This window comes from Neovison vison, chromosome 1 (genome assembly GCF_020171115.1).
Source record: "Neovison vison isolate M4711 chromosome 1, ASM_NN_V1, whole genome shotgun sequence".
Lineage (NCBI taxonomy): Eukaryota > Metazoa > Chordata > Mammalia > Carnivora > Mustelidae > Neogale > Neogale vison.
In genome coordinates, this window is record NC_058091.1 from 239,758,287 (window position 1) to 239,786,065 (window position 27,779).

The 27,779-nt window shown below is 42.9% G+C and overlaps 1 protein-coding gene across 1 annotated transcript; it reads left to right on the top strand.

Moving 5' to 3' along the window:
- Nucleotides 1–27,061, top strand: DNAJC18 (DnaJ heat shock protein family (Hsp40) member C18). Its single transcript, XM_044226396.1, has 8 exons — nucleotides 1–139; nucleotides 2,035–2,221; nucleotides 11,869–12,014; nucleotides 14,036–14,221; nucleotides 15,146–15,255; nucleotides 16,213–16,322; nucleotides 18,659–18,831; nucleotides 23,628–27,061. The coding sequence occupies exons 1-8, from the start codon at nucleotides 100–102 to the stop codon at nucleotides 23,750–23,752; spliced, it is 1,077 nt and encodes a 358-aa protein (XP_044082331.1). The 5' UTR covers nucleotides 1–99; the 3' UTR covers nucleotides 23,753–27,061.
- Nucleotides 27,062–27,779: the final 718 nt, after the last annotated feature.

A 27,779-nucleotide genomic window follows, 5' to 3' on the forward strand; every position in this document is an offset into this window, starting at 1 on the left:
GACTACAATGACCAGCATGCCCCGCGCTTCTTGCCCGGTCCCTTTCAGCCTCGGGCGCTGGGGAGGCTCCGCAGACCTGCCGATTGATTGGGAACGGATATGGCAGCGACTCTAGGCAGCGGAGAGCGCTGGACCGAAGGTACCAGGTCGTTGCCGGAGGGTGGGACAGGGCAGAGTTGGGGGAGGGATGGGGCTCCTTGAGATTACTGAGGGCTGAGATCCTGGGCCTGAGGTGAAGGATGGAGGCCTATGAAGAGATGCTGAGCCTGAGTAGGTTTCCGAATTAGGTGGGAGACCGGCAGGACAGGGGCCGTGATCTGGAAATCAGGAGCGCTGGCTCAAGCTAAGGAACCGGCGAGGAGCCCAGAGTCACCCGTTTTGACTTTTTTGCCTCCGGCCCCCAGCCCCGCTCCGTCTCTGCCCTTGCGGAGCTTAGGGCCCGCGGTGCTCAGGCTCCTCCTGTGCCAGGGTGGCTGGGTCAGCAGAGTGATGCGGATTCCTGCAGTTTGCTTTCCCAGCCCCTATGCTCGCTCCTCCCAACTAGGCCACTGACTCTAGGTCTCTCTTTGGTGCTGTTCCTGCAGCCTGCACCAAGACCAATAGGCCGGTCTTTGCCATCCTGCAGTCAAGCAAAGAGTATTGATTCAATTCCTATTATGTACCCTGCATTATGCTGATCATGCAGCAGGCATCTGACAGACATGGTCCCCTGAGATCACAAAACTCTCAGTCCATTGAGGGAGTTCGACAGGTAAACAGACAATTACGAAACAGAGCCACTAAGTCCTGAGCTACACAGCAGGGTCTTAGGTTTGGGAAGCACACTGACAGCCTGGGTGTCAGAGGAGGCATCTGGAAGAAAGTGTGACATATGAAGAGAAGAAGGATGCCTTGGAGTTAGGCTGACTTAGAGGAAGAGCATTGCAAGCAGAGGGAACAGCATGTGCAAAGGCACAGAGAAAAGAGAAAGCATGGCGGATTGAAAGGCATTTGGTGTGGCTAGAGCATAGGCTGCAAAAGAGCTTGTGGTGAGAGAGGATGCTGCAGAGGCAGATGGGCCTATGATAAGAAATTTGGACAAGAAGCAGTGGGTAGGGGCACCTGGATAGCTCAGTCAGTTAAGCGGCTGTCTTCTGCTCTGGTCACGATCCCAGGGTCCTAGGATCGAGACCCGCATCAGGCTCCCTGCTTAGGGGGGAGCCTGCTTCTCCCTCTCCCTCTGCCTGCCACTCTGCTGCCTACTTGTGCTCTCTCTCCATCTCTCTATCAAATAAATAAATAAGTAAAATCTTTAAAAAAATAAAAAGAAGCAGCAGCAGTCGGTAGTCACTAGGTATTTTAGGCAGGAGAGAGACATTTCTAAAGACTTTCCCAGATCCTCCCGACAGGACCTGAGTCCTCTGCCTTCTTTGACTGGATTGCTATGGCCTTATTAACATTCTCCACGTGTTATGATGAATTGAATCTTCTCCCTTTAAACTATAACCTCATTGTGGTCAGAAGTAGGTCTTATCCATACATTTCATTGCTCCATCTAGCCAAGTGTCTTGCTCTATAACTGCTAATTTAAAAGAACCCCCCCTACTTTAAACCTTAGGTGGGAGGCATGGAAACAAAAACAACAAATTATTTTATGAGCCATGTCACTTCTGACTGTGATCACAGAAAAATAGGCTTTCCCCTGTACTGCGCTAAAGGTAGATGCCTCTTGAAAGGCAAGGTTTGGGGGCCTCTTAAGCCCCTTTTCTGGCTCTGATTCAGAATTATTTGCTGAATGACCATTGTAGATATGGTGTAAATTATTATGCTTTGCGCTTCTAGCATTATAAATTTTCATGGTTGCCTCCGTATTTACTACATTGTTTTCTCAAGGGAGATGTTCGTTCAGTTTTATGTGGATGCTTAAAAGTCAGGATGATGTCAGTAGTTTGGCCCTCACACTCTTGGCCCCAAGCAGCCTCCCTGATAGCGAGGGCGGATAGCAAAGTTGTTGTAGATCAGACGGAGGCCTAATGGGGGGCTGTTGCTTTGCAGCTTACATTGATGCAGTTAGAAGAAACAAATACCCAGAAGATAGACCTCCTGAAAGTCATGACCCTTGTGGGTGCTGTAACTGCATGAAAGTGCAAAAGGAAAAGAAGTCTGAGCATGAGTGGAATCCAACCCGACAGGGTGAGGGGAGTGCCACTTACACTGAGGAACAGCTGCTTGGGGTACAAAGGTGAGTCTGTGGTGGGATTCAGTGAGTGATTTTAACGTAGAGTTCCTAGCAGAATGTGTTACATAAGCATTGACTGCTACTATACTTTTATTATTATTATGGAAGCACAACAGCTTCTTGGCTGCAGAGGCAAGCCTCCCTCGGTGGAAGTGGAGTCTCGGGGTATAATCTGAGGTAACTTCCCTGCTTCTGTGTAGAAGAGGCAGGGAAAACCAACTAGATGAAACAGACATCTATACAACAGTCTAGCCAACAACAGCAGAGTACACATCTTCTCAAATATACACGAAGTGTTTTACAGGGTAGATCAGATGTCAGGCCGCAAAAGAAGTGTCAATAAATTTAAAAGGATTAAAATCATACAGTGTGTGTCCTCTGATATCAACAACAGAAGCAAATTTAGGAAATTCACAAATATGTGAAAATTAAACATTATATTCCTAAAATAACAAATAGGTCATAGAAGAAATCTTAAGCAAAATTACAAAATACTTTGAGATGACTGAAAATGAAAACACAACATAGAAAAATGTGTAGGATATAGCTAAAGCAAAGCTTAGAAGGACATCTATAGCTATAAATGTTATATATATTTTGTTTGTTTGTTTTGTTTTAAATCTCAGATCAGTAACCCAATCTTCCACCTTCACGAACTAGAAAAAGAAGAGCAAAAAGAGTACACTAAATCCAAGCAAGCAGAATGAAGGAAAGACTATAGAGTGGAAATAAATGAAATAGAGGTTAGAAAAACAAGACAAAATCAACAAAAGCAAAAATTGGCTTTTTGAAAATGTCGACAAAATTAACAAACCTTTAACTAGGCTAACCAAGAAAGAGAGAACACTCAAATAACTAAAATCAGGAATAAAAGAGGGACATCACTACCAATCTTACGATGATAATAAAGATTTTAAAAGGATACTATGAACAATTGTACACTAACAAATTAGATAACCTAGATGAAACAGACAAATTTGTAGAAAGGTATAAACTAGGAAATCATATGGACCTACTACAAATACAGAGATTGAATTCATAATAAAAAAAATTTCACCCTGTGACCCAGCAATTGCACTACTAGGTATTTACCCAGAGGATACAAACGTAGTGATCTGAAGGGGAACGTGCACCCTAATGTTTATAGCAGCAATGTCCACAATAACAAAACTATGGAAAGAGTGCAGATGTTCATCGAGAGATGAACAGATAAAGATGATGTGATGGGGGCGCCTGGGTGGCTCAGTGGGTTAAGCCGCTGCCTTCGGCTCAGGTCATGATCTCAGGGTCCTGGGATCGAGTCCCGCATCGGGCTCTCTGCTCGGCAGGGAGCCTGCTTCCTCCTCTCTCTCTCTGCCTGCCTCTCTGCCTACTTGTGATCTGTCTCTGTCAAATAAATAAATAAAATCTTTAAAAAAAAAAAAAAGATGATGTGATGGTAATACCTACACACGATGGGATATAACTCAGACATTAAAAAAATGATATCTTGCCATTTACAATGATGTGGATGGAACTAGAGGGTATTATGCTAAGGAAAGTAAGTCAGAGAAAGACAATTATCATACGATTTCATTCACATGTGGAATTAAGAAACAAAACAGAGGGTCATAGGGGAAGGGAGGGAAAAATAAAATAAGACAAAATCAGAGAGGGAGACAAACCATAAAAGACTTTTAACTGTAGGAAGCAAACTGAGGGTTACTGGAGGAGTGGGGTGGGCATTAAGGAGGGTACATGATGTAATGAGTACTGGGTGTTATATACAAATGATAAGTCATTGACCTCTACCTCTGAAACTAGTAATACGCTGTATGTTAATTAACTGAATTTAAATAAAATAAAAATTTTATTTTTTTAATAAAATAGTTTTTAAAAATTTTTTCATAAAAAAAACATAGGCCCAGAAACCTTCACTGGTAAATTCTACCAAACATTTGAAGAATTAACTAATCCTTCATAAACTCTTACAAAACATGCAAGAGAGGGGAGCACTTCCCAACTCATTCTATGGGGCCAACATTACCCTGTGACTAAAAACATAAGAAAACTAAACTATCAATCAATATCCCTTAGGGATATAGATTCTAGCAACATGTAAAAACATATAAAAAGGATTCTATACCTTGGAGCACCTGGATGGCTCAGTTGGTTAAGCATCTGAGTCTTGGTTTCCGCTAAGGTCATGAACTTGGGTCCATGAGATGGGGCCCTGCATCTGGCTCTGTGCTCACTGGGGAGTCTGCTCCTCTCCCTCTCCCTCTGTCACTGCCCCCAATTATGTACCCTCTTTCTCTTTCTCTCTCTCTCTCTCAAATAAATAAATAAATAAATAAATCTTTTTTAAAAAGATCATATACCAAGTGGTATTTATCCCAGGAATGCAAGGTTATTTAACACATGACAATTAATCAGTGTGATACACCATATTAATAGAATAAAGGACAAGACCACATGATCATTTAAATAGGTGCAGAAAAAGCATTTGACAAAATCAACACTTTCATGATAACAATACTCAACAGAGGGCGTCTGGGTGGCTCAGTGGGTTAAGCCGCTGCCTTCAGCTCGGGTCATGAGCCTGCTTCCCTCTCTCTCTCTCTCTCTGCCTGCCTCTCCATCTACTTGTGATTTCTCTCTGTCAAATAAATAAATAAAATCTTAAAAAAAAAATACTCAACAGAATAGGAATAGAAGAGAACCTCAACTGATAAAGGCTATCTATTTAAAAGCCCACAGCTAATGTCGTCATACTTAATGGTGAACAACTGGATGCTTTCCAAGATCAAGAATAAGACAAGTATGTTCACTCTAGCCACTTCTATTTACCATTGTACTACAGGTTCAAGCCAGGGCATTTAGGCAAGAAAAAGAAATACAGAAGTCATCCAGATTGGGGGCACCTGGGTGAGTCAGTCAGTTGAGCTTCAGACTCTTGGTTTCAGCTCAGGTTGTGATCTCAGGTCTTGAGATTAGCTCCACATTCTGGCTCTGCACTCAGCAGGGAGTCTGCCTGAGATTCTCTCCCTCTCTTTCTGTCCCTCCCCATGCTTGTGTGTGTGCACATGCTCTCTCTGTCTCTAAAATAAATAAGTAAATCCTTTAAAAAAAGAGGAAAAAATTTTAAAGAAGTCATTCAGATTGGAAAGAAGTAAAACGGTATTCATAGATGATATGATATAATATAAAAAATCCTAAAGAATAGAGATGCCTGGGTGGCTCAGTGGGTTAAGTGTCTGCCTTCTGCTTGGGTTGTTATCCCCCAGTCCTGGGATCAAGCCCCAGGACAGGCTCCCTGCTCAGCAGGGAGTCTGCTTCTCCATCTGTCTGCCGCTCCCCCCGGACTTGTGCCCTCTCTTTCTCAAATAAATAAATAAAATCTTTATTTAAAAAAAAAAAAGAAAATTCTAAGGAAGATACCCACACTGTTAGAATTAATAAATGAGGGGCACCTGGTGGCTCAGTTGGTTGGGCATCTGCCTTCAGCTCAGGTCATGATCCCAGGGTCTGGAATCAAGCCCCCACATCACGCTCTCTGCTCAGCAGCGGGTCTGCTTCTCCCTCAGCCTATTGCCACTTGTGCTCATTCTCTCTCTCTCTCTCAAATGAATAAATAAAATCTTAAACAACAACAAAAAAAGAACTGATAAATGACCTCAACAATGTTGTAAAATATAAGATCAGTATACAAAAATCACTGTTTTTCTGTACCCTAGCAAAGAACAGTCCAAAAATGGAAACGAAAACAATTTTAATTTATAACATCATCAAAAAAGTATAAAATGCCTGAGAATACATTTATCAAGAGAAGTGTAAGATGTACACTGAAACTATAAAACTTCATTTAAGGAAATTAAAGGTCTAAATAAATGAGAGGGTTGCCTATGTTCATGGAGCTAAATATTGGAAAGGATTATTTTATTAAGGCTTAATATTGGAAATGGTGGTAATATTACTCAAATCGATCAATAGATTTCACATATCCCTATCAAATCCCTCACTGCCTTTTTTGCAGAAACTGACAAGCCGATCCTAAAATTCATATAGTAATACAAGGGACTCAGAATAGCCAGAACAGTCTTGAAAAAGAACAAAGTTGGAGGACTCACATTTCCAATTTGAAAGCTTATTACAAAGCTACCTTATGAAGACAGTGTGGACTGGTATAGGATAGACATGTAGATCAATGAAATAGACTTGAGAGTCCACAAGTAAGCCTTTATATTTACGGTCAATTGATTTTTTTTTTTTTAAGTTAAAGTGGGATTCAAATCCTGTTTTTTTTTTTTAAGATTTTTGTTTATTTATTTGACAGAGATCACAAGTAGGCAGAGAGGCAGGCAGAGAGAAAAGAAGGGAAGCGGGCTCCCCACTGAGCAGAAAGCCAGATGTGGGGCTCAATCCCAGGACCCTGGGATCATGACCTGAGCCGAAGGCAGAGGCTTTAAACCACTGAGCCACTCAGGCGCCCCTCAATTTATTTTTTTTTTAAGATTATTTATTTATTTATTTGACAGAGATCACAAGTAGGCAGAGAAGCAGGCAGAGAGAGAGGAGGAAGCAGGCTACCTGCTGAGCAGAGAGCCCAATGCAGGGCTCAATCCCAGGATCCTGGGATCATGACCTGAGCCGAAGGCAGAGGCTTTAAACAGCCACCCAGGCGCCCCTCAATTAATTTTTTTTTATTTTATTTCTTTCTTTATTTATTTATTTTAAAGATTTTATTTATTTATTTGACAGAGAGAGATCACAAGCAGGCAGAGAGGCAGGCAGAGAGAGAGAGAAGGAAACAGGCTCCCGGCTGAGCAGAGAGCCCGACGCGGGGCTCGATCCCAGGACCCTTGATCATGACCCCAGCCGAAGGCAGCGGCCCAACCCACTGAGCCACCCAGGCGCCCCCAATTAATTTTTTTTTAATGTAGGCTCCACACCCAGCATGGAGCCCAACCTGGGGCTCGAACTCATGACCCTAAGATCATGACCTGAGCCAAAACTAAGAGTCAGGCACTTAACAGACTGAGCCACCCATGTGTCCCAGGTGTCTGACTCTTGATCTTGGCTAGGTCTTGATCTCAGGGTCCTGAGATCAAGCCTGGCTTTGGCTCCACACTCAGTATGGAGTCTGTTTCTCTTCCTCTCTCTCTCTCCCCATCCCTCTCTGCTGTCCCTCCCCCACCTCAAATAAATAAAATCTAAAAAAAATAAAATAAAAATAAAAAGAGTCAGATATCCACCAACCAAGTCAGCCAGACACCCTCAGTCAACTGATTTTTCTTTTACAAGAGTGCCAAGGCTGGGGTGCCTACCTGGCTCAGTTGTTGGACCACGCAACTCTTTATCTCAGGGTCATGAGTTCAAGTCCTACATTGGGTGTAGAGTTTACTTTGAAAGAAAAAAAAAAAGAGTGCCAAGATGATTTAATAAGGGAAAGAATTGCCTTTTTTTTAAAAGATTTTATTTATTTATTTGACAGAGATCACAAGTAGGCAGAGAGGCAGGCAGAGAGAGAGGAAGGGAAGCAGGCTCCCTGCCGAACAGAGAGCCTGATGTGGGGCTCAATCCGGGGACCCTGGGCTCATGACCTGAGCCGAAGGCAGAGGCTTTAACCCACTGAGCCACTCAGGCGCCGCCCCCTTTTTTAAAGATTTTATTTATTAAGAATTGTCTTTAATAAATTTTGGGACAACTGGATATCCACATGCAAAACAATGCAGTTGGACTCCTTTCTCACACAAACACAAAAGTTAACTCAAAGACCTAATGTAAGGCCTAAAGAGCTACAACTATAAAACTCTTAGAAGAGGGACGCCTGGGTGGCGCAGTTGGTTAAACGACTGCCTCCGGCTCAGGGCGTGATCCTGGAGTCCTGGGATCGAGTCCCACATCGGGCTCCCAGCTTCATGGGGAGTCTGCTTCTCCCTCTGACCTTCTCCTCGCTCATGCTCTCTCTCACTGTCTCTCTCTCTCAAATAAATAAAATAAAATCTTAAAAAAAATAAAAATAAAAACAATAATAAAAAAAAACTCTTAGAAGAAAACATAAATCTACATCTTCATGACATGACACCCAAAGTACAAATGACAAAAGAAAAAAATAGGTCATTTGGATTTTGTGAAAATGTAAAGCTTTTGTACTCAAAAGATACCATCAAGAAAGTGAAAAATCAACCCATAGTACAGGAGAAAATGTTTTTAAATTATGTATCTGATAAGGGACTTATATCTAGAACATATAAAGTACTCTTACAACTCAACAATAAAAAGACAAATAACCCAATTGAGCAATGGGCAAAGGATCTGATAGGCATTCCTCCAAAGAATATATACAAATGGCTCTTAAAAAAAAAAAAAAAAGATCTACAAATGGCCAATAAACACATGAAAAGTTGCTCAGTATCATGAGTCATTAGGGAAATACAAACTAAAGCCACAATGAGATACCACACCACCTCACACCCACTAGGATGGCAATTAAAAAAAAAATGGACAATAGCAAGTGTTAGTAAGAATATAGAGAAATGGAACCCTTATATATTGCTTATAGGAATGGAAAACAGTGTGGCCAGTTTGGAAAATAGAAGGCCAGCTCCTCAGAAGGTTAAACATAGCACATGACATAGCAATCCACTCCCAGGTATATAACCAAGAGAACATACTTCCACACAAAGACCTGTCTATGAATGTTCGTACAGAATTATCCATAATAACTCCCAAATGGAAACATCCTGCATGTCCATGAACTGTTGAATGGATAAACAAAATGGGGAATATCCATACAATGAATACTTCTTGGTAATAAAAGGAATGAAGTACTGGGCACCTGGGTGGCTCAGTGGGTTAAGCCTCTGCCTTTGGCTCAGATCATGATCTCAGGGTCCTGGGATCGAGTCCCGCATTGGGTTCTCTGCTCAGCGGGGAGCCTGCTTCCCTCTCTCTCTCTCTGCCTGCCTCTCTGTCTGCTTGTGATCTCTCTCTGTCAAATAAATAAAATAAATAAAAATCTTAAAAAAAAAAGGAATGAAGTACTGATACGTGCTATAACATGAATGAACCTTGAATATTATGCTAGTCAAAGAAGCCAGACACAAAAGTGACATATTCTATAATTCCTTTTATGTGAAATGTCCAGAATGGCAAATTTATAGAGACAGAAATTACATTATTAGTTGCCAGCGGTTGGGAAGTAAAATGAGGAATGACTGCCAATAAGTAGGGGTTTCTTTCTGGGGTAATGAGGATGTTCTGGAATTAGATAGTGATGATGGTGTACAAATCTGAATATACTTTTTAAAAAATCAATGCATTGTGCATTTTAAGAGTGAACTTTGTGAATTGTAGCTCAAAAAAACTGTTATTCAACAAATAACAAATTTATACAAAAGAGAGAAAGAGGCAGAGGAGTATCTGCCATGGAAGCAGGGATTGGAAACTGGACTGAGGATCCAAAGGATACCCATGAGCAGCTCTTGGGGAAGGACCATGACTGACATTCCAGACCCTGCTTTATAGTCCAGCCTGTGTTGCTGAACTTTTTTTTTTTTTTGACAGAGAGAAATCACAAGTAGATGGAGAGGCAGGCAGAGAGAGAGAGGGAAGCAGGCTCCCCACTGAGCAGAGAGCCCGATGCGGGACTCGATCCCAGGACCCTGAGATCATGACCCGATCCGAAGGCAGCAGCTCAACCCACTGAGCCACCCAGGTGCCCCTGTTACTGAACTCTTCTTGAGCAAGATGCTGGGCCTCCCTCTCTCTGACTGGATTGCATAGTTGCAAAAGACTGAAGATAATCTCTAAGTGCCTATCAGTAGAGGATAGATATAATCCATAAAATGCAATAAGTGTAATCCATAAAGCAGTGCAGCTTTTGAAAAGAATGACATAGATATGTAATAGCCAGTATTTATGGGCTGTCAAGTGCTATCAAGTACCTTGATGAATACTTCATTTAAATGATAACAGCTTGTGAAATATAGTTGAAATTGTTATCCCATTTCAGAAGATAACATTAAGTCACAGAGCTAAAGTACACAGCAAGATAAGATCCCAGCCAAGGCATTTTGACCCCAGAGTTCATGCTCTAGTACATTTCTCAGAGTGTAGCTTAGGAACCCCAAAAACCTTGGGAGTCTGTGAGTTTAAAACAATTTTGATAATAGTACAAACACATTATTTGCCTTTTTCACTCTCATTCTCTCATGATTGTACAGTGGAATTTTTTTTTTAAGATTTTATTTATTTATTTATTTGTCAGAGAGACATCACAAGTAGGCAGAGAGGCAGGCAGAGAGAGAGAGAGGAGGAAGCAGCTCCCCGCTGAGCAGAGAGCCCAACGCGGGACTCGATCCCAGGACCCTGAAATCATGACCTGAGCCGAAGGCAGTGGCTTAACCCACTGAGCCACCCAGGCGCCCCTGTACAGTGGAATTTTTGAGAGGCTACCTGATATGTAGTTATATCGTCACTCTGTTTTAAAATTTCTTGTTTTCCTTTCTAGTATGGTAAATATTGATAGATATAATTCACATGAACAAAACTCTTCTGGAGACTCAAGTAATTTTTAAGAGTATAAGAAACTTATGACATCACAAAGTCCAGAACTGCCATTCTAGTCTAAACTATTGTCCCAACTCGTCTCTGTATGTTACCGATCCATCTCTAAGAAATACTTTTGGTTTAAAAAAGGGATGGGGGCGGGGGCGCCTGGGTGGCTCAGTGGGTTAAAGCCTCTGCCTCCCACTCAGGTCATGATCCCCCACATCAGGCTCTCTGCTCAGTGGGGAACTTTTTAAAACAAAGTTTTGAGGGGCACCTGGGTGGCTCAGTGGGTTAAAGCCTCTGCCGTCAGCTCAGGTCATGATCCTGGGGTCCTGGGATAGAGCCCCACATTGGGCTCTCTGTTCCATGGGGAGCCTGCTTCCTCCCCTCTCTCTCTGTCAGATAAAGGAATAAAAAAATCCTTAAAAAAATTTTTAAAAAGGGGCACCTGGGTGGCTCAGAGGGTTAATCCTCTGCCTTTGGCTCAGGTCATGATCTCAGGGTCCGGGGATCGAGCCCCACATCGTGCTCTCTGCTTGGCAGGGGGCCTGCTTCCTCCTCTGCCTGTGTCTCTGCCTACTTGTGATCTCTGTCTGTCAAATAAATAGGTAAAATCTTAAAAAAAAAAAATTAAAAAAAAAAACATACACACACAAAGTTTTGATAGGTAGCTATAAGGAAAATGAGAGAGAAATCACTAGGGTGAGTAGTTATTTCTTCTGACCTTGCCGTCCTGTGGTTGAACGCTCAGGGGCTTAGCCTGCACCTTCATGTAAGGATCTACCCACTTGCAGGGATACAAGAAGAATAAAATATCAGATGTAAAAATACTTTGATTTTAAAGTTTTTACATCTTTTTTTCGGATTTACCCCAAACCGCTTCCCCACCCCCCAGTAAAAATACTTTGAAAGGCATTAAGCTCTTGGTGTGAGGAGGACCTTGTTAATCAATTTGAAAGTGTTATGAATGTGTTCACCACTTTTCTTTTAGGTTTGCTTTGGGGCTAACAGATTGGAGGACCAGATGTAAATGTAAAATGTAAACATACTATTTTATAGTTAATTGTACAAAAGGGGTCTTCGTAGACATACATGTTTCTGATGTGTGTTTTTAGGATCAAGAAATGCAGAAATTACTATGAAATTCTGGGAGTTTCTCGAAATGCCAGTGATGAAGAGCTTAAGAAAGCTTACCGAAAACTCGCCCTGAAATTTCACCCTGATAAGAATTGTGCTCCTGGAGCAACTGATGCTTTCAAAGGTCTGATCATGAATTCCTGTTTAATTCTGCCACAAGATGTTTCACCCTACCCTGTCATTATTTTATAAGGCCACAAGCAGGGCCTTTTTTTCCTGCCATGCCTCTTAAATAGTGATTATCAGCATAGCTCCCTCCTGTCTTCGTTCACTTTCTTTAATTTCTTTTGGGGATAAAAAAATATTTGATTTATCTGTAATGGTATCTTTTTAGATCTGAGACATAAATAAAAATCTTACTTAAGACCTTCACCCCCAGTGAAGCTGTTGATTCAGGCATGAATTATCAATGGATGCTAAAACTGCCGGGTGACAGCTTTTTGTTGAATAGAATGTTACATGATGTCAGAGCATCATTCCCCAGAATACCTACTGATTACAAAGGGGAAAATTTGCTTTATAATGGAGATATCTAGCTGTCACCACTTTAACCCAGTGATCCAGCTTATCATCACCAATACTGGACCCGCCTCACTTTATATGATATGGCACCTGTGTGGTATTCTTCCCAGAATGTTCCACCTGAACCTAATAGTGAGGAAACCATCAAAATATAGGACATTCTACAAGGAACACTGTCCTGCTCTCCAAAATAGTCAATATAATGAAAAGCAGAAAAGGTGGGGAGACTGTTTTAGAGGACAAGAAACTAAAGGAGTATAAGAGCAAATACAATGCATGAACTTTGGATGAATTGCATAGATTGATGTTCATTTTCTTAGCTATGATAATGGTATTGTGATCATGTAGGAGACTCTTCTAGGAGGTAGTGGCTGAAATATTGAGGGGTGACGTGCCATTATACCTGCAGCCTACTTTCAGATGGTTCAGCAAAAGAAATCTGTACATACTACGTGTACATATGTATTTATGTAGGTATGGAGTAATGAGAGAAGCAATGTGGCAAAGTACTAACAGTTGATGAACCAAATAGAGGGTATACATGTGTTTATTTACTCTTTTCAACTTTTCTGTAGATTTAGAATTTTTCTAAAGAAAAGGTTAAAAAATTATAGCTCTCAGAAATTTAAAAGTCAACATTTACCTCAAAGGACAATCTCCCTTTGTTGGGGTGCCATTGTGAATCTTGTTCTCCCCACAGTTTCTACAAAGAAACAACTAGATAACCCACATTCTCTTTACACCTTCACATGAAGTATCTCACAGACTAATGCCATTTATATGAGAAATTGGCCAGATTTCAAGGGATGTGATATTGAAGCAACTATTTAGCCTTTTTTATTTGTTTTTCTCTATTTAGCTGTTTTATTGCTGTAAACATCTAATATAATTTCCCCCTAGAAGAATCATAAATGCTCTTCCTAACTGTGTTTCTGATAGTGTTGGCTGAATTAGAGGTAGGGGATGGGATGTTTTAAGGGTTTTTTTAATAAAAAAATAAAATAATAAAATAAAGATTTTTTTTCAATGTTTCTTTGATTACTGGCAGTGATTGTGTGTTTAAATTAATTTTAATTCGACAGTGTTTGCATATTTGTGCATAGAGAGGAGAGGTGATGGTAAGCATGTGTAATCTTTCCAGTCTTTGTCTGTCATTGAGGCATTGGAGATAGGTTTCCTAATTTCCAAAGCCTGCTTCTAAAGTAGGCTGAAACGTGACTCTGATTAGTGAGGACTTTGCTTTTAGCCAAGCAATTGATTTTACTGATTATTTTATTTAGGAGATTGTTTCTGACTTGAAGTTAGAATACCATTGCTTATGTATGAACTGTTTCCAACTATAAAGTAATTCTTCTCAAGGAAAATACGGACAAATTTTCGATGAATAAAAGCAGTAGTTCTTAGTTCGTCTTGAGTCCCATATTGTTTCTGGCTTATCGAACTAGATCATGGAAAATGGCAAGGGTGAGAACTCTGGTGAATTTTCTAGGCCCAAACACCTTTCCTTAGCTCCCACAACATCATGCAGCAGCCTACAACTCAGGGCTCTTCATTGCTGCTTCCTGTGTTACCCCTCAGCTACACCAAAGACTGTACTCAGGTACTTTTTGGTTTTGGTTGCAGCAATAGGAAATGCCTTTGCAGTCCTGAGCAATCCTGACAAGCGACTACGCTATGATGAATATGGAGACGAACAGGTGACTTTTACTGCCCCTCGAGGCAGACCTTATAATTATTACAGGGACTTTGAAGCCGACATCACTCCAGAAGAGCTATTCAATGTCTTCTTCGGAGGACATTTTCCTACAGGTGAGTATTTCAAAATTATAGCTGGAAAATTTCTCTCTCTCTTTCTCTCTCTCTCTCTTTCTGTATCTCAGCTAACTCCTCTTCGAGGATCTGAATAGAGGGACCATGGTATGGTGGAAACAGCAAGAATTTGGAATCAGATAAGCTAGGGTTTGAGGCAAGTCTCCAGCCAACTGTGCACGACTTTAACCAGATCCCTTGGTCTCTCTGATTCTGTTTCCTCACCTGAGAAATGGGGCTGATAACATACACCTCACAGGGCTGCTGTGAGGATTAAATATTTTTAAGTGCTTAAAAATAAGTAGGTAGATGCCTATTATCATTATTGCAAAATAGCAGCTATATAAAGATAAAAGTTAGAAAAATACCCTGAGGGAATTGGCCGTTGGTATAATTAAATACCCAGGAAGTAAACTGAATTTTATGAATTGCTTTTAAAGATACTAGTGTTGTTGGGGTGCCAGTCAGTTGGGCATCCAACTCCTGATCTCAGTTCAGGTCTTGATCTCAGGGTTCTGAATTTGGGCCCCATGTTGGACTCCATGATGGGTGTGGAGCTTATTTATAAATAAATAAATAACCTACTTATTTATAAACAAGCAAAGCTACTAATAACATAATCTGATATTGGACAAGGAAGCAGACAAGAGCATGTCAGACAGGATTCATGGCCCAAATGCTCTTTCTTTACTAGCCTTTTAGGGTTCTCTCACTCACTAGTCACAAAGGACTATTTAAATAAAAGCAGGAGAGCACATTCCATTTGCACCTGGTTCACTTGGCTTACCTACTGTTGTATTTTTCTACTGAATAAAATGGGACAATACTCTGCGATCAGAGAACCTAGCTGGGAACAAGGACCTTGGGAAAAGCAAGGAAGGAATGTTTGCCGTATCCTATACTAGGTTTTTCTCTCCTTCCCAGGAAACATTCATATGTTTTCAAATGCGACAGATGATAGCCACTATTACCGCCGGCGTCACCGACATGAGCGGATGCAGACACAGAAGGAAGAAGAAGAAGAGAAGCCTCAGGTACCAAGAGAGGACAGCCGAACTGCTGCTCATCCACACTTGTACTGAGCTGACTTTTACAGTGTCTGTGATCAGGTTTTGGAAGTTCAACTTATGTTATTAGAACATGTTACAGGAAAACAGAGGCAGTGGCGGGAAGGGGTGGGTCGTTGGTCCAAATGGGCCAGGATGGTACCTCCTTCCCCACTCGTTCTTTGGTGGCTGTCCTAGGAAATCAGTTCCCCTGTGGGGCTGTCTTGATCAAGGTTTTCTTCACTGCAGAAAATAGGAATCCCCTTCAGAATATTCAGAATTAAAGGGAGTTGAAAGTAAGGGATCTAGGGAGTCTTCTGAAGCTCAAGGGCAGGAAGCACAGGACAGATGGGAACCAGAAACCAAGTACAGACAGGCACCCGTGCAGCTATCTGTCCATGACTCTTTGTGGCCAGATTGTGTCCACCTTTCCCACCTTTCTCTGCATCTGCTTTATTCTCTTTAAGCAACCCAGCTTGTTCTGCTTTTGCCTACAAATAACCAGTCCACACTGCCCAAGAGTACATGTCCTTTATTCAGGTGACTTCGCAGCAGTGCACAGTGATGAGTCTCAGTTCCACGTTTCTGGGAGGGAGAAGTGATTATCCCTGCTAGGGTTAGATGTCTCCCAGTCCATTCAGCAACACAGCTGCATAATACTAACCCCACCCCGTGAAAGTCACAGTCTAAGCAGACTCACCCAGAGGTGTCTGCTTCATGGGCCTTAGAAAAGGGGACTGCATGAGAATAACTGGGTGTCAATACAGGTTGTGGGTGGGTCTCCTTCAGTCTTCTCCGCAGAGAGAACAGACTTCTCAGAAAAGCTCTGGGCTTTGTGCAGTACATTGCAGTAATTCGTATTTTCTTTGGGAAAACTATTCTTATTTTCTGTAAGCTTTACATTGATGAAGAACACTTACACCCAATATTGTTTTTCTTTTTCAGACTACATATTCTGCATTTATTCAGTTACTTCCAGTTCTTGTGATTGTGATTATATCTGTCATTACTCAGCTGCTAGCTGCTAACCCCCCATATAGTCTATTCTATAAATCGTAAGTCAAATATTTATCAATCTTTCTTAACAATTTGGAGGGTAAAAGACTTGAATATTTCGCTGGTACTGCTAACATTTCATTTCGCCTTTGTAGAAAACACTGGTTTTTTTGTTCAAAGGAACAGCTGGATAGTAATAGTGCAGAGACTGAAAAATACTGGAGGCAGTTTCCTGTGGGCTCAGGACATGGATTATTTTGTTCTACAGCGACATCATCTGATCAGCTGCAGAATAGCAGCAGCTGGTTTCTGAGAGATGAATAGACTCCAGCTTCAGATTAAATCCTTATCATATCATGTTAGCTTTAGAATGGACCCTACTGAGCTTGTGGTTGGATCTCTGGACCCCTCTGGGTCGGGAACATAGTATCTGAGATCCAGTGATTATTTTCAATTTAAGTAATTGCAAGAATGGGACATTTATTCATGATGAGTCTATATAGTCAAACCATAGTAGGATATTATTTTGCTTTTGCAGAAAAATGCATGAAAACTATGAGCTATGATAGGTACTTCTTTATTTCTTCAGTTAGTTATTTCAGCTAATCAGTTTTCATCTTTGAGTCCCCAGCATCAACATCAACTGGCAACATGTTAGAAAGGCATACTTGTAAGCCTCACTCCATACATATTGAATCAGAAACTCAGAGGATGAAAACTAGCAATCTGAGTTTTTTTTTTAATTAATTAATTTATTTATTTGACACAAAGAGAGAAAAATCACAAGTAGGCAGAGAGGCAGGCCGAGAGAGAGGGGGAAGCAGGCTCCCTGCTGAGCAGAGAGCCCAACGAGGGACTCGACCCCAGGATGCTGAGATCACGACTCAAGCCAAAGGCAGAGGCTTAACCCACTGAGCCACCCAGGCGCCCAGCAATCTGAGTTTTAATAAGCTCTCCAAATAACTCTGGTTCATTGTCTGAGGATCACTGGATTAATTTTTTTTTTTTAAGTAGACTCCACACCCAGCTTGGAGCCCAACATGGAACTTGAACTCACCACCCTGAGATCCAGACCTGAGCTGAAATCAAGAGTCAAACACTTAACCAACTAAGCCACCCAGGCACCCCACTGAATTAATTATTTTAAGTTAGATGAGAAGAGAGTCGTTACTCATTATGGTTTAAGAGGCAAAAACCTTACAAAATGGGGGGACCTGGCTGGCCCAGTGCATAGAGCACACAACTCTTAATCATGGGGTTGTGAGTTCAAGCCCCACATTGGGTATAGAGGTTACTTAAAAATAAAATCTTGTAAAATAATTTAAAAACCTTACAAAATGTGGAACCCAAGGGGTAGTATATAACAGGAAGAGTCCTTGCTGGTGATCACTGTAGACTGAAAACTATATTCTACATCAGTATTTCATTTTACGAAAAGGAAAACTGAGTCTCAGAGAGGAATTACTGCTGCCAGATCACCCTGGCCTGATTCCCTCTATTTCCCGACTTCCCATGTTTCTCCATTTGCTATTTCTCCCTCCTTTCTTACCCACCCAGTGGGGCGGAGAGGAACTTGCCCGGCTAACACATTCCCAGATGGAGGTGGGAGCAGTCATGGCCTGAACCCTTAGATATCCAGGAAGATGCTTAAATACAGAAATCAAAGGAGAAAGCTGGGAAAATATTAACTCAGTCAAAATAGAATTTGTCAAGTTTGAATAAAACTAGCCTGGATTTTGCACGTTGCTACCACATTGTTTTAACTAGAATTTGAGCTTCTTTTTGTACTTCCTTACGGTTAGTATTTAGTTAACCCAGAACTACTGATGTTTCTGAGCACCACATACTATTGGATATATTAGACCCACAAAGAGTACAGAAGCATCACTGAAATCTTTTGTCTGATATTTTTGCTGTTCTCACTTAGCAGCTGTGTGTGAAGTACTTTCTCTCCTGTCCTAAAAATTGGTGCTAGGTTGGTGTATGCTATCTGGTTATTTGTGAATAGTTTACTGTAACAATCAATTCATTTGCCCGACATTTACCAAAAACCTGCTCTGTGCCAGGTACCATGCCGGGTCCTACACAGCGTACAACATATTTTAAGCATTCAGCATTCAACTTTTAGCCCAGAAACCAATATAAGAGAGGGGATCCTCGAAGAGACTAAAGTAATTATACTGGGGCTGAATTCACAACATGAATACACTCACATAATGATGACATTACAGTTACTGTTTTGCTGGGGAAATTATAAATGTTAGTTGTATTCGAAAGTGGTGCTTGCATCTGCCCTAAGAAGAGGGGATTATGGTCATGATATCTGTGCAGCTGGAGTTAAGAGTGAGATTGCCATATATAACTGGCTTACCTGAGCCTCATCTCCTTGTCTCAGGACCTTGGGCTACACCATCTCCAGAGAAACGCAGAACCTGCAGGTGCCTTATTTTGTGGACAAAAACTTTGAGAAGGCCTACAGAGGAGCATCTCTCCGTGACCTGGAGAAGACGATAGAGAAGGATTACATTGATTACGTCCAGACGAGTTGTTGGAAGGAGAAACAACAAAGTAAGATGTTGTAAAAGGGACTTTTCACTGGTCGTCATGCTTCCAACCTGAGGCATGCCCAGCTTCCCAGTCCCTCCTCTCTCCTTGTTTGAGTGGCACATGTTTATGGGATCGGAGGGCCCACTGGGGGGACAGAAGCCCATTTGGGACACCACCAAAAAAAGTGAAATTCATTGAGAGGACACATGTGGCCAGAATTTGGAAACTTTGGAACTTAGGCAGCAGCACTAGTTGCCTATCTGTCTGTCTGTCTACTTCTCTCTGCTCATCTGCCCCACTCTCCTCTCTGCCAACTGCCTTCCTTTGCTTCCTCAAGCTTTCCTCCTTCACAACCTGGTTTTGCCCTGGTTGGTTTTGGTTGCTACCCTCCTCATCACTCCCAGCTTCTGCAAGCCCACTAGTTACTGGCCTCTTTCTACATCACAAGCTTCCACTGTAAGTGCGCAGTGCTAGCTGAATTGGTCCAATTTCCTAATCCCACATTCCCTACAAGAAAATCTGATTGATCCAGCCTAATTGTTTGAGCCAGACCAAAAGTTGGCTCTAGCCAGCTGGGGCCACCTAAATCAAAAGTGACCCTACCTGGGTCTGCCCCTTCAGTAAGTGTGGGTTTGAGCAGGCCTTCCATTCTGCTCCTTCTCTGAAAACAATGGGGGTGTCAGTGTCCACCAGTTAATTTAGGGAGTGCTGGTAGCAAGGGTAGCCATGCCTCTCAGCCAACAGGTTCATTTTTCATCCCACTTGAATTCCACACATACACACATCTATGTACACCTGTGCAGGCAGTGCGGGGGGGGGACATATACACACACACTTAATAACTGTATCATATAAAATGTGGCTTTACTTTTTAAAAAGCAAGTGTACTCATTTTTTAAATGGTATAACTGGATATTATTAAACGTCTAACCGTGTCTGATAAAATTAGCTCTTTAGTCACAGTGCCACTAAGCCCTCGCTGACCCATCATGCAGCCCAGCTCCACCCCCAAGTTAATCTGTCCTTCCTCCGTGTTCTTAAAATGCTTTGTCCGTGCTGCTAGCACAGCACTACTCTCAGCGTTAGCGCCCTGTAGGTACGTGTCGGCCTCCCTGCTGGACTGCGGGCCCCCTGACAATAAGAGCCACATGTCTTACCAATCTCGTGTCCCAGGCCCCTGGCGCCATGCTTGCTTCAGAACAGGTGCTCAACAAATGTCCTTGGAAGAGAGGATTCCCAGGCCTGGAAAATAATGAAAATGTTTGCAGATTAAGAATCACAGAGCAGGGTTAGTGTCCTTACCCTAGCCCTTAGGTACTTGGTCTCTGCCCTCTACTCCTCTAGAGAAGAGCCCACCTCCACTCTCAGGTGCATTAGGAGCTTGATAGGCAATGGTTCTGAGACATAAGGGGAAATAAAGCTGGATAAAGTTGCTTTTTAAAATTTATTGAAAAATAAATACTGAAAAAAACAAGGAGGTCAGGAAGTACCCTATCTCATGTTAAACTAGTTGCAAGTTTCAAAAATCAGAAAAGAATTTTAGAGCAAGAAAGCTTTGGACAGAAAGGCATCTGATACATGGATCTAAATCAGGTAAAGGCCACAATGTGTGTCCTAAAAGTCCCCATTGTATTCACCCCTGGGAGGGTTTTGAATTTGTTGCTTTCTGCAAGAACTGGATGAAAATCTGCATTTCACATTCTTCAAACACACACCCACCCACATACACTCCCCAGCTGGAACTATACACAGAGCTCACGGTAAGGATTACATCTAAAATGGCTTTTAGGCTTCTTCTCCCCATCTGCCTGAGGCCTAGTTTCAGGACTTTGGTACCCTCTAGATATAAATAAAAATCCAGTGGGTAAGCATGATGCATGTACCCACAAGTTCCAAAGAGGGGGTTATCAGCACACACCCCTTAAAAATCTATTTCTGGCATTTAAGGACGGTGGCTGTCCAGACTCTCTGCACAACCCAAATGCCATTTGAGAATGAGCAGCATCTGCCCTCCCGATCCAGCAGCAAGTGTAGCCAACAAGGTTAAATTTAGCACTTGGAGGTTGTAAAAATAAATCCACTTGAGAACGAAGTTCACTCTTGGCAAAATACCTAATGGAAACTGTTTTTAGCAAAGTTAGCCATTGTCTTTTTTCATCTTTTGTTCATTTCTCTTCTCTGTTTTCTCTTAGAATATTTAATCTGAGTGAACTTCTGTGAGTAATTCTCTACTCTGAACACTGATGGCCCTGTTTACTCCTCCACAGCTGCATCTAATCAACCCAATGCCAGGGGAAGTGGCCATTGCCACCAGGCTGGGATGGACAAAAGTAACAGGCAAGATCTGCCTCCCAGCCTGGCAGAGCTGAGCTGAGACCCTGGCCCTGCCTGGCCAAGGAGCACTTCTTTCTGTGACCCGGAGCAGGGCAGCACCGTGGGTAGAAGCTCAGGCTTTGCGATGGGGATAAAATGCTCTTCCTCCTAGAGACGCTGTCTGGGTTATAGAAGATGATATGGGTATGCTTAGCCTGATGTCTGGCGCATATTAAGCTCCCGGTTCCTGGTGGAGTCCATGCCTTGCATGGTCTTGCGAGAATGGATGCAGTACTGTCCCAGGGAGCTGGATCCTGAGGGTTGGCTGGGATCCGTGTGACCTTCCAGACCACAGGAGTGCAGAGGGTTCTTTGGAGGGGCTCTGGGACTTGCAGCAATTTGACTGAGTCAGTTTGCCTGGAAGGCTCACTGCTCTGTCCATCTATCACACAGGAGTTCGGGGCAAGGGACATTTGTTAAGGAAGAAAAGCTGTTCTCTTGATACCCCTTCCAAGAATTTTTTTTTTTTAGAAGTCACTGAGTATGAACAGTCAAAATATGTCAAAAGTAATGTATTGAGTTGACCCTTTTACTCATGGAAGGGCAAAAGCATTCGCTGGCTATTTGGAGAGAAGTTTCTCCAAGCATGGTGGTGGGAAGTTGGGATGTGGTTCCTTGAAACACTGACATTGTTGCAAAGTCATTGATCTGGAACAGGGGGTTTCAAGCCGTGGAGCATTGAAACCTGGTTTTAATGAACTTTATGAAAAGCTGTGTGATATTTTGAGAAAATCATCCATCTAAGTGCAGTTACCCTTCACCAGCTTGTTAGAATGGACTCCAATGTAGAAAATAGTAAGATTCACTAACCCTTAATTCTTTCTAGAATGAGATGTCAGGTAGTGAGGCACTGAGATAAGCTCAGCAAACAAAACACCTAAGGAAATCACTGAAGGAAAAGTTAAGCCACAGAATCTGTTCCATATCCCGGCATACCAATGACTCCAGAGGACCAAAGGCGTAGAGGCCTGAACAGGTTTCCCACATGCCAGAGAAGCCAGGGAAATGGAGTTGGTGAGGTGGGCAGGCCCGGGCCGGTGGGGGGCTTTCATTTGGGCGTGGCACATGGGGCTCCAGGAAGCGCTATCGCCCACAACGATGAGGTCGCCAAGGCACGCCCTGGCTGGCAGGCACTGTAGGCAACTGCACCAGCAGCTAAAAGCACATTGTTCAGGGGCCCCGGGGACAGGCCGCCTGCCAAGCCACTAGGGCCCCGGGCTCAGAGCCTCCATTGTAGAGGGAGGGTTTTCGTGCATGGCCGCCCCTCACCCTGGAGTCTTGCACTTAATCTGCACTTTGGGCCTTCCTTGGTGTAAATAGAATCATTGTGAGCAGAAATGCCAGTGTTTTGTGTTGATAGAAACTTACTCAGAAACCAATGCCCATTGTTCCCCCTGGCAAAGTATTAATTCATGTTTCCAGTCAGTTTGCTGATTAATCAGACAGGTGTCTCTCGTTCCAGCAAGAAAAACAAAATCTGTTTGCAGGATGATTAAGAATGGATAGACATATTTCAAAATGATTAAAATAGCATTTTCACAAGTATGGTCCTTTAAACACCGAGTAGCTGCCTGCTGTCGGAGGCTTTCAAAAGCCACACAGCCCATCCAAGCGTGCCATCCTGTTAATACACAACACGTCTCTGGGGGAGAGGGGTGCTTTTCAGGCTTTCCTTCCTAAGAATGTCTCTGAAACCTGACAAAAGAATGAAAAATAGAGGCCGCCAAACTGCCGTTGCGTTGGGAAAGAACGGAGATTATATTCTGGTTAAAAATAGAATGACCTTCTCCACCATGAAGAGAAAATGAAATTCATTTAGTCAAGGAGACAAAGGTCACCGGATCCAGATGATTTCACTTTTAAAAGAGCCCAGCTGCCTTTGGCCTTTGAGTTAGGGACCCCACATGTGGTGAGGGAATGAAAAAAGCTGCCAGCAGCCTGGCCTTCTATAGAAGGCATACCCACCGGAGGGAGGCTCTGTGTCAGTTAGCATGTCTGAGTTATGATCCAGCCATGCAGGGGACAGAATGGAGCAGCTGTCTTTGTTTCAGATGACAGGAACAGGCGATTGGACTCCATTCTCTCCCAACTGCCATCTGAATGCCATTCGTAGAGAGGCTGTGAAACGGAGTCTCCTCTTACTGCACACGTGCACGTTTCCTAAGTCTGGTGCCAAATGTTCTATTGATAAGAACTAAGTCCAGTGCTTTTATAATAGAGCACGGATACTGTAAGACTCCAGGACCACAGGTGGCCTTTAATCCTTGGCACCTGGTGTAGCCGAGCTACCGGACTTGAGTTTCTCGAATAAATGAGTAAGCATTTCTCAAATTTAATTGAAAGAAAAAGCATGAAAATAAAAGGAGCTGTGTTTCCAGAAATACTGAAACAAAACAAAGGAGCTCAACTCTCTTGATGAATTGGTTACCTCTTTTATCTTTCAGAGTCGGAATTGACAAATTTGGCAGGATTATACAGAGATGAACGACTGAAGCAGAAGGCAGAGTCGCTGAAACTTGAAAACTGTGAAAAACTTTCCAAACTCATTGGCCTGCGCAGAGGTGGCTGAAAGGATGCTAGTCCTGCACTGGGTTGGGGTTTTGCTACTTGTTACTATTTATGTTCCTAATTCCATTTTATAATACAAAATTAGGAAATGACGAACATTTTACAACTTGCTAACTTTCGTGGGCAGAGTTGAAGGCACTTGAGCATGGAGCCAGACTTGCCATCACAGAATCCTTCCTGGGGATTGGCTCCAGGGGCCACTAACAGTTCACCTGAATTGAATTAAAGGCAAAGTGTTCGATGCAGCCCCCCCTGCTCCATGCCTATCCTGCCACTAGGACTGCAGTTCAGGCATCCCAGGGCAGGTCCACGTTTTCTTCCTCCTTCCCTTCTTCGGTTAAGTCTTGATATCCTGTCGTTCCTAGGCATAGCCAAAGCAGCTTCGCATTAGTTGTTTACAGTGTACACGGAGAATGATAACTCTCCCTTCCTGTGAGTCCTCATGGCCCCTAGCATTCAGCTCTTGGAACAGGTGCCCACCCAACTTTGCATTTTCTAAGGGAAATGAGAGATGTTAACTATTACAGTCAATAGTTTTCCATTGCCTATCTCTGTTCAGAGTTACTAGCATTAGCAAACTGCCTGATTTGAGTTTCTTTTACTTCCTTAACCCTCTCTCTTGTTAGAGGGTCCAGAAAGTAAAAGCCACTGGGTAAAAGAAACAGTTCCATGGACAGCCCAGCAGCAGAAAGCAGGGACCTAGGGATGAAGGTAAAACAAGTGCCTAAGTCTCAGCTTCTCAGTGCAGGTTCCCGAGGCCATCACAGAATCTGGAGAATATGAGTGGTTTTTTGCCATTTCCTCTTGCAGCATCACACTTGACCGGAGTTCCTACACCCCACACAAGTACAGTGGTCAGACCTAAGAGCAGGCATTGCTGGCCAACCAGACTGGTTGCTCAAGCCTAGAGCTGGAGGGGAGAGTCCCTCTTTCCATTGCTTCGGAGGTCAGTGTTGGTCCCAGCCATCCCGGTCTTTAACCCAGGGCCCCATCGCTTGTGATATGAGATGCCTTTTCACATAATCAACATTTATTGAGTGTCTAGCGTGAAACCGGAGCTCTCACATATATTTTCTTACTTTAGCCTCCTCACAACTCCGTGAAGGAGACATGTTATCCCTTTGTTTATGAAAGAGAACATTGGCCCAGAGAGGATGAATGGTTGACCCAGTCACAAAACTGGTAATGGCAGAGCTAGGTTATCAAGTAGAAAATGCCATTTCTTTGGCAGTTCTAGCCAGATTGGTAAGGCATAATCTTTCCCAAGGATGCCCCAGTACCCCCTGACCATGTGACCCTGTGACCGTATATCCTTTTTATGGTGTTCACTCCGGACCTTCCTCTCTTGCCTTGAGGAAACAAGACCCTCTCTATAACAACTCTGTATACAAAACAAGAGGTCCTCAAAGGCAGGCAGCCGTTCCCACTGGTGACAAGGAAGAGGTTAGTTACTACCTAGGCCTGATCGTTCTGGGCCCTCTCTTCTAAGTGAACTACCAGGACTGAGCTGCCTAGATCATCATGAATCAGAACCTGGAAGATCAATAGGTGACTGTAGTCTACATTCAATGTTTTCTTCAGGAGGGAAGGAAAGTTCCTATATCAAAACTATTTCCAAAGAAGAGTTTGTCCTTTCAGAGGCATAGCCATGATTTAGGCAGACGTGTCTAGCATGGTTCAACATGGACATTCCACAGGGTCAAGAGATGGGTCCTGAGGTGAAGAGTAGATCTTTGGTGGCTGGAAGGGGACACCTGCTCAGCTGTGGGAAGGGGAGCAGCTCCAGAGAAGCCAGATTTTGCTGCTCAGCTAGGTCTATCTTCCTGGTCTGGGGGGATTTCCTTGATCCTTTCTGAGTAATTGAGGGGATTTATACTATAAAATATGCCTGTGAGCCAAACAGGCTTATGGAAAGATTCCCTATTCACACAAAAATCAAAGCTCTCCCCTCCCCAACTCCAGTCTCTTCTAGAAAAAAAGGGACCATGATTAAACTGACTTGACATGGATTTCATGGCAAAGATGCGTTGCCTGTGATGATACAAAACAGAGGTAAAACTAACTCCATTAAACATCAGGTCTCTTGTCTGTTTTCATAGCACTGATGGCACTGTTGTATTTATTACCTAAGAGACTACAACACATCTGGCTTTCCTCTCAGTAGAATGGTATTTGCCTTTGTTAAAGAATAGTTTCATCTGTTTGGTACAGTCCAGAATATAGCTGCACTCTAATTTCCTGGGTTCTGTTTTAGATGGGTTGTCTGCATGGTGGTAAAATAAGCATCTTCCTCTTGCCTACATCTTCTGGAAGTTTTCCTGATTATGTATAAACTCCTTAGGTAAGGCTTTTTCTTGCTGTTTTGCTGCGTAATTCTCTACGTTAACATGAACATTCACTCCGAATGGAGAGGGGTGAAATGGGAGTGGGGCTGAGGAGGCCTAGCGGCTCGAGCAGAAGGTGAAGCTACCACTCATCAGAGTGAAAGGGCTCTCTGCACCGGCTGATCAGCAGTGAGGAGGAGAGGGCGAAAACCCTTCTCACACAGAGGACACCAGAGCCTCAAGGAATCCGTGTCCCCACATTAACAACCCTGGGGCTCATCTGTTCAAACCAGAAAACTTCTGAACTTCCTGGATCAGCTCCAGGCCTCACAGCTTGGGACAAGTGTCCCAAGACTTGGGACACTTGGGACAAGTGACCAGTAAGAAAGTGCCATTGCTATGCTTTCTGTTGGAAACTTTTAGAAGTCACACTGAACTCCAAACCCCACTGGAACATGGGATCCAGAAGCCCGGCCAAGCCTTGTGCTGTTCTCATTTTCATCCTTCACGCTCAGGACTGGCTTTGTGAGGAGGCACTGTTGGGATTCCAGAAGTTTTCTGTTACAACTGGCCACACTTGCTAGCTCATTGTCTCTGCATGCTCTGTTCCTCACAGAAGCTAGCTCTTAATTAGTATTTATTTTGGACTCATTTATGATATAAGCTTGGTGTTCTAATATATTAATTTTTGGAAAGGGCCCAGTTACTCTACATCATATTTTTTGAGCCTGCGTTGCTGATCCCTCGTGCAGTGACCACCAAGTAACTATATATCCATGTGTTCGATATTGATTACATCATTTGCCTCACACTCAGTATTTAGAATTAATGATGTGAATGTTCTGTGACCAGAGCTGGGTTTGACACCAATGGAATCTGCTCCTGGGGCAATACGAATCCTGAAAACTCTGGTCACCTGATCCACTGCATCTGGATTGAGTGTATTTTAACAGAGAAAGAAATTAAATGATTTTATACAAAAAGAATGGGTCTATATTTTCCCTTTGTTCTTTTCCTCTTGCTCATGTCACCCCTGGGCACCACGTCCTTCCTCACTGCCTTGGAGCCACCTGGGACTAGAGGCCTACTCTCCTCTGCTCCAGCCTTCCCGAATCCATCACTGGAACTGTTGGTGTTAAGAACAACAGAGAACTGGTGGCATCACCAATTCCATAGCCTCTTCTATCAGGTAACAAGAGCAGCCACAGCATATCACAGCCAACGCACAGAGCTAAACCACTTAGCTTCCGAAAACCAAGTGTTATCCCAGTTCCTTAATGGCCTTGTTCCCGATGACCCATGTTTCAGGAAGTCTTGGTTGAAATATACAGAACATAGGGAACTCCTGCCTGACTCAGAACAACATGTGACTTTTGATCTCAGGGTCATGAGCTCGAGCCTCAGGTTGGGTGGAGAGAGAACTAAAAAATAAATAAATAAAAGACTTTAATAATACAGTACATGGTTCCTAATAATACCTTTCGTTTGGAAAAAGATGGTGATGAAATTCAATTCATCAAAGATGGAGGACTTACTGTGTTGGGTGGGCTGAGTGTGGGGGTGGGGAACAAGTGAGACCCAGCACCATGGCTTCCCCCTCGGGACTGAGGGGGAAGCCAACTTTAGACCGTGCTTCCCAGCAGGATGAATGTCAGAGGGGAAATCAAGGAAACCTTGGGGATCTATAACAGGAATTCAATCCAG